The sequence below is a fragment of the Corvus brachyrhynchos genome, unplaced genomic scaffold (assembly GCF_000691975.1).
Source record: "Corvus brachyrhynchos isolate BGI_N302 unplaced genomic scaffold, ASM69197v1 scaffold115, whole genome shotgun sequence".
In the NCBI taxonomy this organism is placed as follows: Eukaryota; Metazoa; Chordata; class Aves; order Passeriformes; family Corvidae; genus Corvus; species Corvus brachyrhynchos.
This window is the reverse complement of record NW_008239553.1, coordinates 9,161,748-9,177,174: the sequence shown is the minus strand read 5'-3', so window position 1 is coordinate 9,177,174 and position 15,427 is coordinate 9,161,748. Positions and strand designations below refer to the sequence as shown.

Genomic DNA, 15,427 nt, shown 5'->3' with positions numbered 1-15,427 from the left:
GTGTGGTGGGCCTGCTGCGGGGGGGCCCTCTGTGGCTGCCAGCCACATTTCAAGGCTAATGTGGAAGATTTTATCTCTGCTTTCCAAACAAGTAGATAAAGATCTCCACAGTGTGCTTGGCTGAGTCGTGTCACTCTGAAGCTTTAAATAGCATCATCAGTCTGGCAGAGGGAGCAGGACACGGTGTTTCTGCAATGACAGGCCAGCCAAGGACAATAGTGCCCTGTGTGCAGCTCTCAGTTTTAGAATACAGAGGAGAAGTGTCAGTGACAGGGAGGGGTGCCTGTGAAATACCTGCCTTGTTCCTGAAAGGGAGCTCTCTGGATATAGTCATGCTTTTATTTCTGTACTGCTGGAAAGTTGTAGCTTGCGTAGTGTGGTTTGTCCAGGGTAGATTCTTGGAAGATGTTTTTTGTGGATTATGAACAGGTTCTGTTTCTCAGCAATTTTTGGCTTTGCACTTATACTTCCAGAATTGAAGTCTGAGAATTGGTGGTGTCATCGGGCTGAACTGATTTTCTCATGACCAGTTCACTTTCTTTGCACAGTAAGTGTGCACATCTCAGGGAATGGTTGTTACAGCTTCAAGCAGGGCAGATGTAATTTCCTTACAGAGTATCACTAATGCTTCCAGCTCCAGCCATTCACAACCCAGTGGAGAGCTGGGTATTTCATATGCAGCTCTGTGCTTGCCTTTTCTTCTAGGATGCCCATCAAATGGATAGGCTTTTTGAAATCATTGTGGTCATTTAAAAAATGTCTCATTTTAAACATTTTCTGATAGGCCTAAGATTCAGCAAGTTTGAAGGAGGCTTTTTACACCTTTCATTCAGCAAGGACTGTAATAAATAAAGCTGGAAGGTCCTAGGAGAGATGAAGAAGGCCTGCAAAGCTGTTGGATGTTAAAGCTAAACCTGGAGGGATATCTAGCTTGATTGCATCCTTTGCCTTTGCAAGCCTTGTTTGCAAGTACACAGTAAATGTTTAGCAGAGCACTGAGGGACAGTTTTCTGGGCTTTCCCACTCTTGCTTGCTAAATGGTCCTACCAGCTTGCACTTCTTTAATAAGTCCATTTTATAACACTGTACAGAGCTATTAAATTTTTTAACCCCGGTCAATTGCTATTAGGCCGTGGAGGAACAAATAAAATAGCAAATGAGCTTTGTATTGTACTAGATTATTCATCTGATTTCTTTCCATGACCTATAAAAGCCAGAAGTACCATCAGATCATCTTCGCAGACTTGTTAGATGTCAGACTGTTACCTGCCATGCAGTTGCTGAAATGCCAGTCTTGGTCATCTGTGGCTGACCAAAGTCTAACTTGAAGAAAAATGATCCCTCTTCTATTATATCAGGAATGGTGAAGTCACCATATTTCATGGAGCTATATTGTGGTCAGTGATCATCTTCCAGCAATGAGCATGCACCTTGTTTCCAGCCTTGTTTAGTTTGGCCAGAGTCCAGACATTAGCACATTACATCTTTTCCTAGCAACTTAAAAGCCATTGCATAACCACTGTTTCTTTATGAGGATCAATTTTATAAAATATACCTAGTTTACATCACAGTCTTCTTTTTGTCAAACCAGTAGATACAACCCCTCAAATTCTGGTTATAAACCCCCCTTTATTTGATGTATTCATCTGTATCTCTTCTCTTGCACTCCCTCCAAGTCTTCATTGTCCCTCTATCAAATGCAGATTCCAGTACCCTTCCCACTACTGCTATACACTGAGATTAACATTGCTTTGTTATTCTTATAGTCTTACATATAAATGAGTTCCCAGTTTCTATATATAGAATCCAGTTGTGCTCATAGGCCTTTAGAGACTTCCAGTGTTTGTCTTCCATAAGGTGGTTAGTTTTTCCCACACTCCCGTCCTCCCTTTCGTATGGGGGAGTAAATTGTAACATACATTTGGCAGTTCTTTAATCAAAACTCACACTCCAGTGTGTTGGATTTTACCATAGTTAATCAGGCCAGTCTATCAAGCAGGTCTGATCATTCTTTATGATTGCCCTGTCCTTAGCAGTACTCCATCAATCTTTGTTCTACTTCAAATCTGGCAAATCAGGGTGCCTTGTTTATTTCCAAAGTATTCATGAGAATGTTCAGCAGAGTTTGAAACTGGTAAACTTTTTTAAATTCCTCAAAAGAAAACTTTTCAGTGATATTTATCACTGAGGACTACTTCTGAAATCAGTTACAAAAAATGTTCTTTACCTTCCTAATATATACTTTCTTTTCAGTCTTTGCGTTAAAAAAACCTTACTATCTTTGCACAATAGACTAAAAAAATGTGATACTACAGAACAGAAAAAAATCTGTTTCTTCATTTTGAAAAATACTATTTCCTACAGACTGGCTTCCAGAGACAGCTCAGGGCTCACCAAAACTGCTCGTCACCTCCCGGGGAACCCCTGGCTAATGCTAACCCCAGAAAGATCTCTTCTCCATGCAGTTACCTTGCATCACCATTTTGCTATCACATGCAACTTTCTGGGAGGACATCCTGTAATTGCTTTGACAGTCTTTGCAGCCTTATTGCTCTCTGGCCACTTAAAGACAGCTTCAGTAACCTGCTGTGTGAGACCAGTGCATCCATAGGACAGGGCACATTTTGGTCTCACAGTGGCATCACCTCTGCAACATACCTAAGATAAGGAAATTAAAGAATTTCTGTGCACAGTCCAAATATAAGTAAGACTTTTGCAAAGTTTAATAAAGAAAGAAAAAGAAAAGAAAAAGAAAAAGAGAAAAAGCACAGTTTTATCTCTTTAGAAATACCAACTTCCAACAGCTTTCCTGTCCTTTTTCCCTGTTCTTTTATTTCCCACATGGCTAGGCATTCAGTTCACATACAAGTGGGATAGGTCCCTTACTAGGCCTTCATGCAAAGTGTTTCAAACATAAATTTTTACTCCAAATCTCCCCAGGTGTTTTATACACACACGCGCACACACACAGACATATATATGGAATCTGATTGGGTGGAACCATCTGCTGTCCAGACAGTAAATTGTACAGTTAATGACTGTCCTAAGGACAGCTAATTACACATCAGCAATCCTTTTTTGGAAAAACACTCCCTTGTGTGGTGGAGTGCAGTTTTCAGTGTATAATTGCTTTGTACGCTGAAAGTATATATAATATAAATATGCATACATTAACAAATGCTGTACAAAATGTATGAAGCATAAATGTAAAGAATTTACGCAACTTGAAATCAACTCTTCATTAAAAGAGGTATTTCTATCAACTACTTCAGGGATGATGGAGCATTTGACGTGCATGACTACCATTCCACGTTTTGAGGAATAGCAAGAGAACCAAGAGTGGTAATATATGATAATTGATTTTTAATTAGTCAGATATTGTGTTCATTGTGGCAATGGCAGCCAGGATAAACAAAATACTGGCACATTACTACATCCCCCTTGCTATTTTTAAAAATTGGCACAATATTCGTATTTTTTCTGTAGTTCTGCAGTATACCAAGAATTAAAATAGCTGAAGCACAGATAGTCAAGAATCCTAGACTGTTTTAGGAACTAATTGGTAAGAATGATCTCTGTTCTGTCTTATTACATGTTGTATGACTATGTGTTCATTTTCATTATTCATTGATGAAACATGTGAAGTGTCTTGTTTTTGAATAAAGAATATAAGTGTTTTATTATCACCCCTGCTTTAGCTGCATAATTAGTAATTATTTTGTTTTTTATATGAAGTAGTAAGTCCAAACCTTTGATAGCATTTTGCTTTCTCTTTATATACATTTCCTTTTTATTTGCAGATATGAGCTTATCACTGTCTTGGACTCATGGAAATGCAGCGAATAAGTCATTTTCCTTTAATGTCATATCTGTGCAATGTGATCTGAGTAGGTTTTAGTTGTTGCATCATGTAGGGTCAAAATATCAAACCCATGTGAGAGTTTATGCAAGAGCTGTTTGGACAGGTTTCCACATGCTTTAGTAACGTGTGGCTGCCTTACATTTATTGTAATGGATAATCAGCAATGTTTGCCACTAAGAATTTGTTCTTCTTTAATCTGTGTTTTCTTGACCTGACCTAAGAGTCGTGCTTGACTTTGATGTCTGTGAGTTTTAGCACAGTATAATGTTGCAATGGTGATTTAATTTAGCATGTAATAGGATGTACTTACATAGTTGCCTATCTCGATCTCCTGGAGAATGTTTCTTTCCTTACGCATTTCTGAAACACTTCCTTAAGATGTTTTGCAATGGTTTCTTTAAAGCCTTTCCATACCTAGCTGTCAACATAGTTTAATCTTTGTGATCAGCCCTTTTGTGAGTAAGTGGCCACACTAGATTCCTTCACAGATTTGTATTTTATTCAGCTGGAGCATGTGGAATGATGGTGAGACTCTTTTGCTTACCAGTCCCAAATTCTCCCGTACTTGGCTCCACAGACAGTTGTGAAGCCTTTTGGAGTCCCCAAGAAATGGCATTGTTTTGTTAATACCCATGTGGAGTCATGTATATAGCATCACTGAGACCCCATCCCATGGGCAGCTGGCACGAGGCACGGGTGATAGCTCAGATGGCACAAAGGGCAGCTTTGACTCCCAACAGAGCCTGGGTTTGTTAAGCACTGCTTACATGACCTACCAGGTGCCCTGGAAAGGCTATCACTCCATCTTCCAAGTGACAACATGCTGTATATGGGGCAAGATTGGCTGCCATGCGCACCAGCTCAGGTTGCACAACGAATGAACAAGGCTTCAGCACATGAGGGAGATACTGGATGCAAGAGCTTCTGCAACAGCCAGGCCTTTCTCATACAGGGAAGAGGCACAGGGAATTTCAGCACTTCAAGACGAGCTGGAGTGAGTACATCACCTAACCCCGTGCTTCCTTTTCCTCTTCAGCCTGCAAATGGGATGGGAAATGCCCATGGTGGATGGCAGCCTTTCCTTATCTGGGTATGCCTTACCTAAGGATGTCCTCTTTCCATAGCTTGTGTTTTCTCACCGGGGCTCTCATACCAGAGACATCTGCATCAGATGTGGGCTGTGGTCTCATAGTGCACTGTCCTATTATCTTTTGTAACATAGAAAATGACAGAAAAGTTAGGAATTTCGTTATACCAAATCCTGAGGCATTAGGAAAGCAGTCTCCTGATGTCTGCTGAAACACGCTGGCTGTACATCTCTTGGCGGAAGAGGCAAGGCACTCAGAAAGGTGCTGTGGCCACTTTTACACTGAGGAGGTAAAAGAGACCCTGCTTAACAATAGGGAAGGCTTTGAGGAACTGCCAGAATCAGTGTTGAACCTGTCACCCCTTGATCTTGCCTGGAACTCTCAAATAACTGTTCTCATGGGAAATGGCATTTTTCTCTCTGCAGTCAGGAAATGCACTCTAGTAACCAACAGATTTATGCATGAACTAGTTTTTTGTAATATACTTTATCCCTTGGAGATAACTGCAATGAACACTGGAAATTTAAAGCTAATGATAGCATATGATGTCACATATGTTGGATGAGGATAGTAAGCTCAAAGGCATACCTCTCCAGCAGTTGCTGATTTTATTAAGATAGCAAGATACCATGAACTTACTACAGCTGAAAAGGTTTGAAGCCAGTTATTTCTGCATAAACAGCTTTAGCAGTCCCAATGTCTTCTAGTGTTTGATAGGATACTACGGTGATGCTGGTAAGAACTAGAACACTCAAGGCAGGGCATGTCTTACAAAGACTAATTTAAGAAATTGATATATAAGCTCCATAATAAAGAGGTATTGCATTTATGCATATGCACAGGTCTTCTATGAGTCAGATCAGAAGAGAGATTATGTTCTGTGAAAGAATAAACAGACCAAATAACCCTGCAAATATGAGGTACTATCAGTATTTGTCCAGGACATTAAATACTTCTTGGAGAGTTTCTGAAATATTTTCTGAATACTCACTTTTTATGCATCCGAGTAAAGTTAGCATACATGTAACAACAAATATCTATACTCCCTATTTGTCATGGGGAGGAGCATAAAGAGACCTTTTAAAAGCAATTTAATATTTCTAGTGGACAGAAACACTCCTTTTTCTGCTGATTTTACCTTATGGTCCAAATTTTCTCAAGCCATTTCACTTTTTCTATCCTAATGCCTTCATAGTTTAGTGGTAGACTCGGCAATGTTAGATTAACAGTTGGTCTCAATGGTCTTGGAGGTCTTTTCAGACCTAAAATATTCTATTAATCTAAATTTGCATTACAGATGTTTATGTATACCTTTCTCATTATGACACGTATATTTATCTTGTTCCAATAAAGAGCTTATTGGTCACCAGCAGCAACTGTGTGGATCAGGCAAAATTTCACAGCCATTGCCATATTAAAGCTTGATTCTTCTGAGTAATATCCAGCATTGCCCTTGTGGGGATTGTTATGACCTCTTGATTTCTGACTTGGACTTGAACATTTTTGCCTTCATTCAGATGGGCCACAATGTAATAATACTTTTAATGCCTGAAGCATCACACTGATGCACATTAGCTGCATTTTCCTGTATCCCTGAGTAGAACATGGCTGTTTCTAGTAAAGATAATAATCAGAAATAAACCAGAAGGGCTTTCAGTGAAGCTCCCTTTCTCCTATGTTCAGAAAGGTGGTCTGAAAAATCTGAGAGGAACATGTGCTGAAGCACCTGATATCAAAAGCCCATGGTATAAGGATGAGACATAATGAAGAGTCTGTAGACTGCAGAGAAGCTATAAAGGATGGGAAAGAGACTGAAGAGAGCAGTCATGAAGAATGATTGACAAAAGTGGAAAGAAAACAAAATCTATCTGATCTTTTATTTGTCTGTAGCAGTCACTTTAATAAATCTTTGAATAATTAAATCTGACCCAACCCATTTCTTTGAGCATTAATGTTGAATTCCTAACTCAGTTGTAGTTGTAGAATGTGTGTATTGTAGTCTTAGACACCATCAGACTAGTCAGGAGAAAAGAAATCATTGCAGAAAAAAAACCTTAAATGAAAATCATTTCAAGGCAGAGCAACTTTGGGTGAACTATGTCTCACCACTAGCTCATCAGCTGACAGGCAGACCCCAAAATTGCCATAAGTGTGGTATCTAGGGATGGCCCAGCAAAGCTTCTCTGTTCCTTGAGCTGCACTAAATGCATCATTTGACCACTGGGTCTCTGCCCTACAAGTCGGGAGTGCATTTCCTCAGAGAGTTGTTGCACTGCTCTCCTGTCAGTCTTTTCCTCTGACATTTCCCATTTGTCCCAAACTTGTCTCAGATGCTTATAAAGCTGCTGCTGAACTTCCACAGATTGCAGCCTGGGTTTTCACAGGAAACCCAGCTTAATATTAGTCCCTTAATGCACCTGGGCATGAGCTACTGCTGCACAGCCTGTGCTTTATGGACAGCAGTCCCAAGTCAGGCTGTCTGCTCCACCACCACGGGGGCCTTTGGTGATCCTGAAGATGAATAGGGCTGGAAGTTTGTACTGGTGATGCGTTAGGATTTTAGCTTCTTAATTTTTCATATGTCTGTAATCCTGCAATTCTTTAGTGTATAACTCTAAACTCCACATAGACTGTTAGCTGCTGTTCTCCCATTTTGGTCAGACAAAACAGTTCCTCTCTAGGTCTGGGAATCAAGGACACCTTGCTGTCTCAGGCCCCAAGAAATGTAAACAAAAGTGAGTTGGTGGGGAGCAAACTTGGGGTAAGTGACTTCATTACCTGAAGCTGTAATTGGAGGATTAACCCCTGATTTGCAAATCGACCAAACTTACAAAAGTGTGAAAACCCGTGACCTGTCGTCCATTTTTGGGTGTAGCCCCTGGGTGGGTCTGCCCTAAACATACCTGAAGGCCCTTCAATAAATATAACTGCTTTTTATTCTCAATTTTGTCTAGCCTCTGTTTTTAGGTAGTCCCACAAGGCATCACTGGTACTAGCCACATTGAATTTTGCATTCTCTGCTACCTTGGTAATCACAAAACCTCTTCTTTGTTATTTGATTGGATACCAGAGAGGATTTTAATTTATATGCTAATAGAACTTTTGCCTAAGGGTGTTTTGCAGCTTCACATTGCGCCAGGGTGAATCATGTGCTAACAACAAAACCAAGATCCTCAGTGTCAGGTTCCCTCAGCATCAATAACTGTGGAAACAAGTGACTAAAGGGGACGCGCTGATTACCCAAGGTGGGATTCATCTCAGCTACCTTCAGACATTCAGAAGTTAGGTGTCTAGTGTGGTCTGGACGTTTAGACTTCTCCAGAAACATCCATTACAGAGGTGTTTAGTCACTGCTTGCAGTTGCCACGCTCTCTTTTTCGTCCACTCAATACAGAGAAAACACAACCAGTTTCTAGTATAACTTTTAGATGACTTAGGATGTGTTTGCCTCGAAAGGAATAGCCCTTCATAGCAAAAAACAATTTTGAACTTTGATCTAATTTAGGGAATTCAATACCAGTGTTGTCTTTGAGTCAAAGGTACCTTTGGCTACCTATGACTTGAGCTTAAAGAACAGGTATTTCATATAGGGATGGCTTGAGTCAGGAAAGAAAAGTTAGTTGTTGGGCAACAAGCAACTCTTAGTCAGCTTCCTAAGAGATGCTGAAGGCTTCTTCCCCCACTTCATTTCCTTTTGTCTTAAAAGCAAAGGTGCAATATGACAATGTAAATGAAAACAGGATTTCATGCAAAAATCTCACACCCCTTAGCTTCCATATATTTCAGAAGCAAGACCTCTGACAACCTCTGTGTGGCACAATTACAAAGAGGTTGTAACAAATGTTCTCATTCCTTGGTTGTGGAAACTCTTCTAGACACTTCAACCATGGATACAGGTAGGTTGTAGCAGAAGAAATAGAAAATGTGTGTGCTTTTGTGGATACAGTTAGTTTCTGTCTAAACTGTTTCATGTCACCATTCTCACAGAAAAAAAGATTCTAAAATTTTTTTTACAGAAATTCAAGTTCTCACATTAAGTAAAGCATCAGCCAAGGAATGGGAGAGACTTTGACTCTCCTTAACCTATTGCTGTAGATTATTTAATTCTGGCTTCAATTAAGCAGTACCAGAAAGTTTAAATACAATGAAGGTGAGAAAGGAAGTTAAAAGCAAACTTCTCACTTGCATTTTGTGATAAAATAAATGTGCTTATTTCAAAAAGCAACAACTAAAAAAGATAATGTAGATAAAAAATTAAACCTAAGAAATCAAACTTTTGGAAAGATGGAATATTGCATGTAAGATGATTGGATTGTCTTAACTTGTTCTTCTTGTAAGGACAATTTTTCATATTGATTCCTCTGTTTGCGTAAGAAAAGTATGTCATGAGGCTTCTAGAAGTCATTGGGTTTGTGTAGTTTCTGTCAGTCAAGATCCCCATACAAACTCATACCACAGTCAGAGTGGCTGTGATTTCACACGTATGCCCATCTCTAAGAGGAAGCAGGATGCTTTGTCATCCTATTAATCTCAAGTTCTTTCATAAGCACTAATTTTAATCATTCAGGAGGACCTTCAGTACAAACGTATGTGCCCAATAACGCTTGCATAATGTCTTAGAAAATTTAATCACTGAGCTTCCTAGAGGTGTGCTGAACCCATGCAGATCCTCATTAGAGTAAAAAAAAATCCAACAACAAAATGTACAGGATCACTCCATTAAATTCCAATAATCTGCTAATAGTGTCCAGCCAGATGATGATTTGAATACAGTTGCTCAGAAATCTGACTACTTTTGCATCAGAAAATAATATTGTAGTTTGTGGAAACATTTAATGATTTTTCAAGATGAAATGTTTGAATCTCATTTAAATTTGTTAAACTGCATACTGTATTAAATGTGAAGCCCAGAAATAAGTAAGACATTTCAAATGGAAAAGTGATACAATGTGGTTTAAAGAGCAAAGAAATGTTGCTTATCATACCTTCTTTAATTTCTTTTGAAATAGAACACTACAAGAAAAACAGATGATGCTACAGCACTGTGCAGGGAAAAACGTTCCTTCAGAAGAATTCTTATTATCTTCATATGTAAAGGTCTTCATTCTAATTATCATCTCCATATCTGTTTTTTAAATTTATTTTTTATTATGGATGCAATCATGTGTGGAATTCAGGTGTTTGCATGGAGAAGAGATGTTGATGTGTTTATTAGGCTATTGCTATTCTCACTTCTAGAATATCACTGTAAGGCTATCTTGCATAGATGATCTCTATCATGTCATCAGTCAGGTTACAGCTGCTACTGCATTTCCTCGAGCCCCAGGTGGGAACGATTTGGTCCCTCAGCACGCTCTGCTTAGCCACAAGACCTGCTCACACCTTACAGCAGCTGCTCTTTGGACAAATAATGTGGGTGGGAAATTTCCCTGTTTCAGAAATCATGGACGGGTGGAGCTCTGACTCAGTGTAATAAAACACCTGTTCAGCAGCTTCTGACACTTCTTCAAGATTGTAAATTTGTTTCAGGAGGCACTGGCACCTGTGGAGCCTGGTCCTAAGGTGCCATTCACAGCAGCTGCTTTTAATGTAGCAGTGATCTCGATGGCATCGACCTCTGCCTTACCTCAGGTAAGTGGAAAACAGAACAACGCTGGCAGGAGTCTCTTGAGATTTTGTTTTAGATTTTGCTGTGAACTACAACAGATCAAGTCTCCTGTTATCTGTAGGACATAAATTTCCAGGAAAACAAGATTGCCCTTTCTTGGATATTTGCACTTACCAGGACCTGGAGTCAGAATCTTTCCATATAGCACAGATTGTGCTGCCACATTCCTGGCACATTCATTTTATTCACCACAACGAGGAGGTGCAAATTGCCTGTTCCACATTGGAATGTTACACTGAGGAATTGAAATAAGTAAAAAAATTGATCTTTACTCTCTTTTTCATCCTCTGTTCTTCTTCCCTCAGCATCATTCAAGCAGAAAATCAAGCCCCTTGGAAAATGAAGAAAGAAAATGGATGATGCGCTATGTAGCCCCAAGTGATGATGCTAAGGTACCAACTTCAACAAAGTAAAAATATTGGGGACTAAACCAGTGCTTTTTTTAGCAGGGTAGGACTTTCGCTCTCCACATGGTTATATAGAAAAAGAAATATTTAATGAAAGAAAATTTTCTTTAGATGCAACATCTGCATAGTATTAGTTTTTTATTCCTTTATCTATTTACACAGAATGTGTTATTTTAATGGTTTTATTCCTTAGAGAAATCCCTTAGTGAAAATGTTCTTGATTTTTTGTTAAAATGAGACTGACTTCGGCCTTCTTGCAATGCCATTTATTGACTTAGTGGAGCTTTAGCCCAGAATGAATGGAAAATGCTGGCAGAGTCGGAAAGTCAGAGCATGGTTGTTGGTGAACCTTTGGTTTGGTCATTAATGCTAGTTTTCAAAACAAATGCCCACTTTGATCTCTGTGCACCTCTTTACAATACAGGAACAACTCTAGCAACTTTTGCAGGGCCTCTGACAGAGATATAGTGGCATCAAACACGTAGCATCTCTATCAGTGATGAGTTTTTCAGCTGGCATTGTGTCAAGCTGCCTCAAAGTAAAACCTGGGGGCTACAAACAAAAAGAAATACTTTTGATGACGTCTTAAATGATGAGTGATTCAAGTGCCAATAGCTCATATATGGTTTTTTGTTTGTTTTTTTTATGGAACCAGACTTCAAAATGAATAGAAAACTACAAGAATTGTTTTGCCTATATATGTCACAACCTTATCAGACTGGTTGAGCAAACTGATCTCTTGTTAACAGCATGCTGGCAGCTCCTAAAGATGGATATTAGTGTATAAAAAGGTGACAAACTACCAGTGGGGAGTGAAACTTGCTGTAAATGGCAATGTAACATAACCAAATCTGACATGGCATTTAGGTGTTCCTAATTTGCTCTGTGTGTGTGCTAAAGCTCAGCAGGAGAATGTACTAAAGCAGGAAAAGCAGCTATTGGGGAAAACAATGACCCAATCTCCTTAGCAGTTTTGTAATGATTTAATGTATTCAGACTGAAGTTGTGTTTTGGTTTAGAATATCCATGGCTAAAAGCAACCAACCCTTCTTTACCACTGACATAGTTACATATATGTAAAGATTAATGAATCCAGCATATGTTTTAGAACATACATGAAGTAATATTGAAAAAGAAATCCTGTGGCCATAAACTCCTGCATATACGGGGCTATGGGACCCTTTCCACAGCTTCAATTCATTATTTGTGCCATAATTTCTCCCTGTCAAATGAACTTCTGAAAGTTGTGTTTGCTGTCCACAGGTGTTTAACAACAAAGATATTCTCAGACACTCTTTATTTACCTCCTGGCTTTCAATATGTCTGCTCTCCTCTGTAGTAAATCTTGGCAGAAAACTGGTGTTAAAGGCACAGACTTGTCTCAACTGGCCAATTTCTGCCCCTTACTGCTACTGGGTTTCCTGGGTAGCTTTTGGTAATTGCCTCAATTTTTGCAAGTCATAGCTTGCCATCTTCAATAGGAGGATAATCATTAGTAGAGAGCTATTAGAAAGGATAGCATGCTTGTAGCAGACCTTGAGTTCCAGAAGTAAACAGGTATAAAGCTTTCCTAAGTGTAAGTGCTCAAACATTTGCTTAAGAACTCGTTTCAATTTGAGACGACTTTGCGTAGCTGTGTGATAAACTGAATTACTGGATTTGGTTTAGGAAAACATGCCTGGGGCTGTGCATGGAATTTAGCTGTTGCCTACATGTAGTGCAAAGCCAAATATGCTCCACTGCTAAATATTCAGGAAAATGTAACAACAATTCACAATTTTGTGGAGCTGGCTCAGCCTGTGTTCTGATAATGCTGGGATCTTACCTCCCCTGTTTAGAACACAGCCATGTAAAATATCCTGTGTTTTACATATGACTGAGCAACAGGGATTAATTTATTTTTTAGCTTTGGAATACACCCACTCAGAAGCTGAGATATTCTGTTCTTTGTATCCTGATAAAGAGAACTTAGCCCACTTGTTGTTTTGGATGTGCTGCTTCTGCACCTCACAGCAAAAAGTGTTAGCATTTTAACCAGTCATCTCACTGAAGACATTCTGATATGATTCCTCATCACAAGCTTGAGCTTATGGGCAAGCCTTGTGGTTATATTAGGCACTGGCTATCTTCTATTTAACATGCCTTTCAATTACCCAGCATTTTATAAAGACATCAATCTTGCCATTTTACTGGACAACTTCGTAGCCTGGAAATTACTGCATTTTTTGTGCAATTTCCTTTTATGACCTTCATGTCTTTCATTCTTATAAAGATGGAAATTATTTGAGAGGTTAAGCTAAATTTTGTCATGATGGATTCCCCATGGTCCAACACTCTACACACTTCAGCTGATGTACTGTCTTGTCTCACTGATTTCTTACACTTCGATCTTTTTTTCAGTCTTTGACTTTTGTCACAGTAGCAGCACCTCTGTATGTGCTTTCTCTTATTTCACTCCAGAGTTTCTCCCTGTAATTTTAATTGAAGTTTCTCAGAAAATAGATAACATCTCCTAATTATTTCATCATCTTCCAGCAGCTCTCCACTATTTCACTGCAGATTATCTTTTCCAGATTTTGGTCATTAGCTTTCATGACAGCTTCTTTCTTTGGCCACCCGTTCTTGTTGATGATGTTTCATGTTGTGACTTTACTGAGAATTAGTGATCTGTTTGTCTTCTGCCATTATCTGAACTTCTCCTAGAACTCTTTCTGAATATCAGTGACCACCTACCTACTGGTCACTGAAGTGGCCACCTATTGCTTGACCCAATATATACTGTGCCTTCAGTATTATTTGTCAGTATCTTTTTGCAAATACACAAATGGCATCATAACAAGTTTGGCCATTTTGTAACTTCCACAGACCCTTGCTACTAGAACTGTAAACTAATACTTCCCTGGTCCTAAATCTGCCTCATTTTAATGTTGTAGTTTTTTTTTTTCATTAATGCTTTTCTCAGAAGTCCTTAAAAAATTCCTTATTATTTCATAGCCTGACTAACTCAAGGTGACTTTTTAATATGCCTATTATTTATAGATATACTATTTATACCTTCCCCTTTTATTGGAGATACCCAGTTCAGGATCTGCTGATAACATCTTTGTATGCAGATTAAAGCTCTTCACGGAGCAGTAGCAGTCAGACCTCAGGAATTGACAGTTTGCATTTTCTTTCCAGTGCAAAGCCCCATCCTCAGACATTCACTGCAGTCATTTTGTTACTCCTTCTATCTAACAAGACCTGTTACTACTATAATCATACATCAACTCCAGAACTTATTAATACAATTTGAAATTTCTGAAATTCCTTCTTTTCTTCTGCTTCTGTCCCTGAACAGTGATAGAGGGAGCCATCCCCAGTGCTCATTTACCCTTTTCATTCAGTCTCTTTAGTCCAACCATGATGCAATTCTCTCTCCTTTCTATAAGCCTCAGCTGTTTTGATAATTTTTTTCCCTACTGTTCCCACAGTTGGGGAATCAATATAACCATGTCTGCTGGAGTCATAGTAAGTATTGTCTATTTTCTCCTTGGTTTTGCTGATACCCTACTTGCTCTAGCTGCTGCTAGGGGACATGATGAGCATGTTCTCTGAAGATGTAAAATCCATCAAGCACACGTGATTATCACAACTTTTACTGACCCAGATGGTCAGGCCTGGCACCTTCAACAAGGAATTGGAGATAGCTTTCTTTGAAATTAAGGATTTTAGTCAGAACTATTCCATGTCTATCAATCAGATAACCATCCTTGGTAAGGAAAACCTGTGCTCCCAAAAAGCAAGCTAGGAGTGTTTGTCCAAAGCTGTGTGTTGCGTAGTCCTGAGACATTCCCTAAGGTGCTAACACTCATTCTTTGTCATCTCTCTCTTATGGAAATGATTCTTTTAAAAACAAGCAAGAAAACGTAGAAAGACCTTTTTCCCCCCTTCTCTCCAATTATCCAAGCACTGCATTAAAAGTGGAACCTTTTGTATAGGCCTTGATTCTATCTACAGCACAACAGAGGCTCTTGGTCAATAGCCAACCAAATTTGAAGCATCTCTTATTTCTGGATTCACTGAATTTTGTCTTCATATTGGCTGCTGATGGTCATGTGTACAATTTAATGTTACTGGCTAAATGAACTTTGTCAGCTTATTTACCCCATCTTAACTTTGCTATTCATCTTCTCTTTCCACACCTTCTCTTTGTGTGCTTAGATAACTACAGGCTTTCGGGGTCAATGAAGTTTGTGGAGAAAAGTGCATTTTGCTGCCTATTTTTGCTGTGATGCCAACTGGAAGAGACAACTTCAGCAGAACCTTCATTCTTTTCAGTGTTTGATTGCATTACAGTCAACACACATATTCAAAACTTTAAAATACATCTCCTTTGGTTTTTTTTTTTCAGAAGGAAGAA

At 39.1% G+C, this 15,427-nt stretch overlaps 1 protein-coding gene across 2 annotated transcripts in view; it reads left to right on the top strand.

The window, feature by feature from the left end:
• Positions 1–4,547: 4,547 nt before the first annotated feature.
• The window catches only part of LOC103620770 (cytosolic phospholipase A2 epsilon), a 38,230-nt gene continuing 27,350 nt past the window's right edge, over positions 4,548–15,427 (top strand). Inside the window, exons 1-3 of one of the 2 annotated variants that reach the window (XM_017742276.1) lie at positions 4,548–4,856; positions 10,480–10,581; positions 10,924–11,010. In XM_017742276.1, coding sequence (XP_017597765.1) covers positions 4,683–4,856; positions 10,480–10,581; positions 10,924–11,010 — 363 coding nt within the window. In that variant the 5' untranslated portion in view covers positions 4,548–4,682. Of the gene's footprint in view, positions 4,857–10,479; positions 10,582–10,923; positions 11,011–15,427 lie in introns of those variants that run through there. The other variant, XM_017742277.1, reaches the window with a different exon arrangement.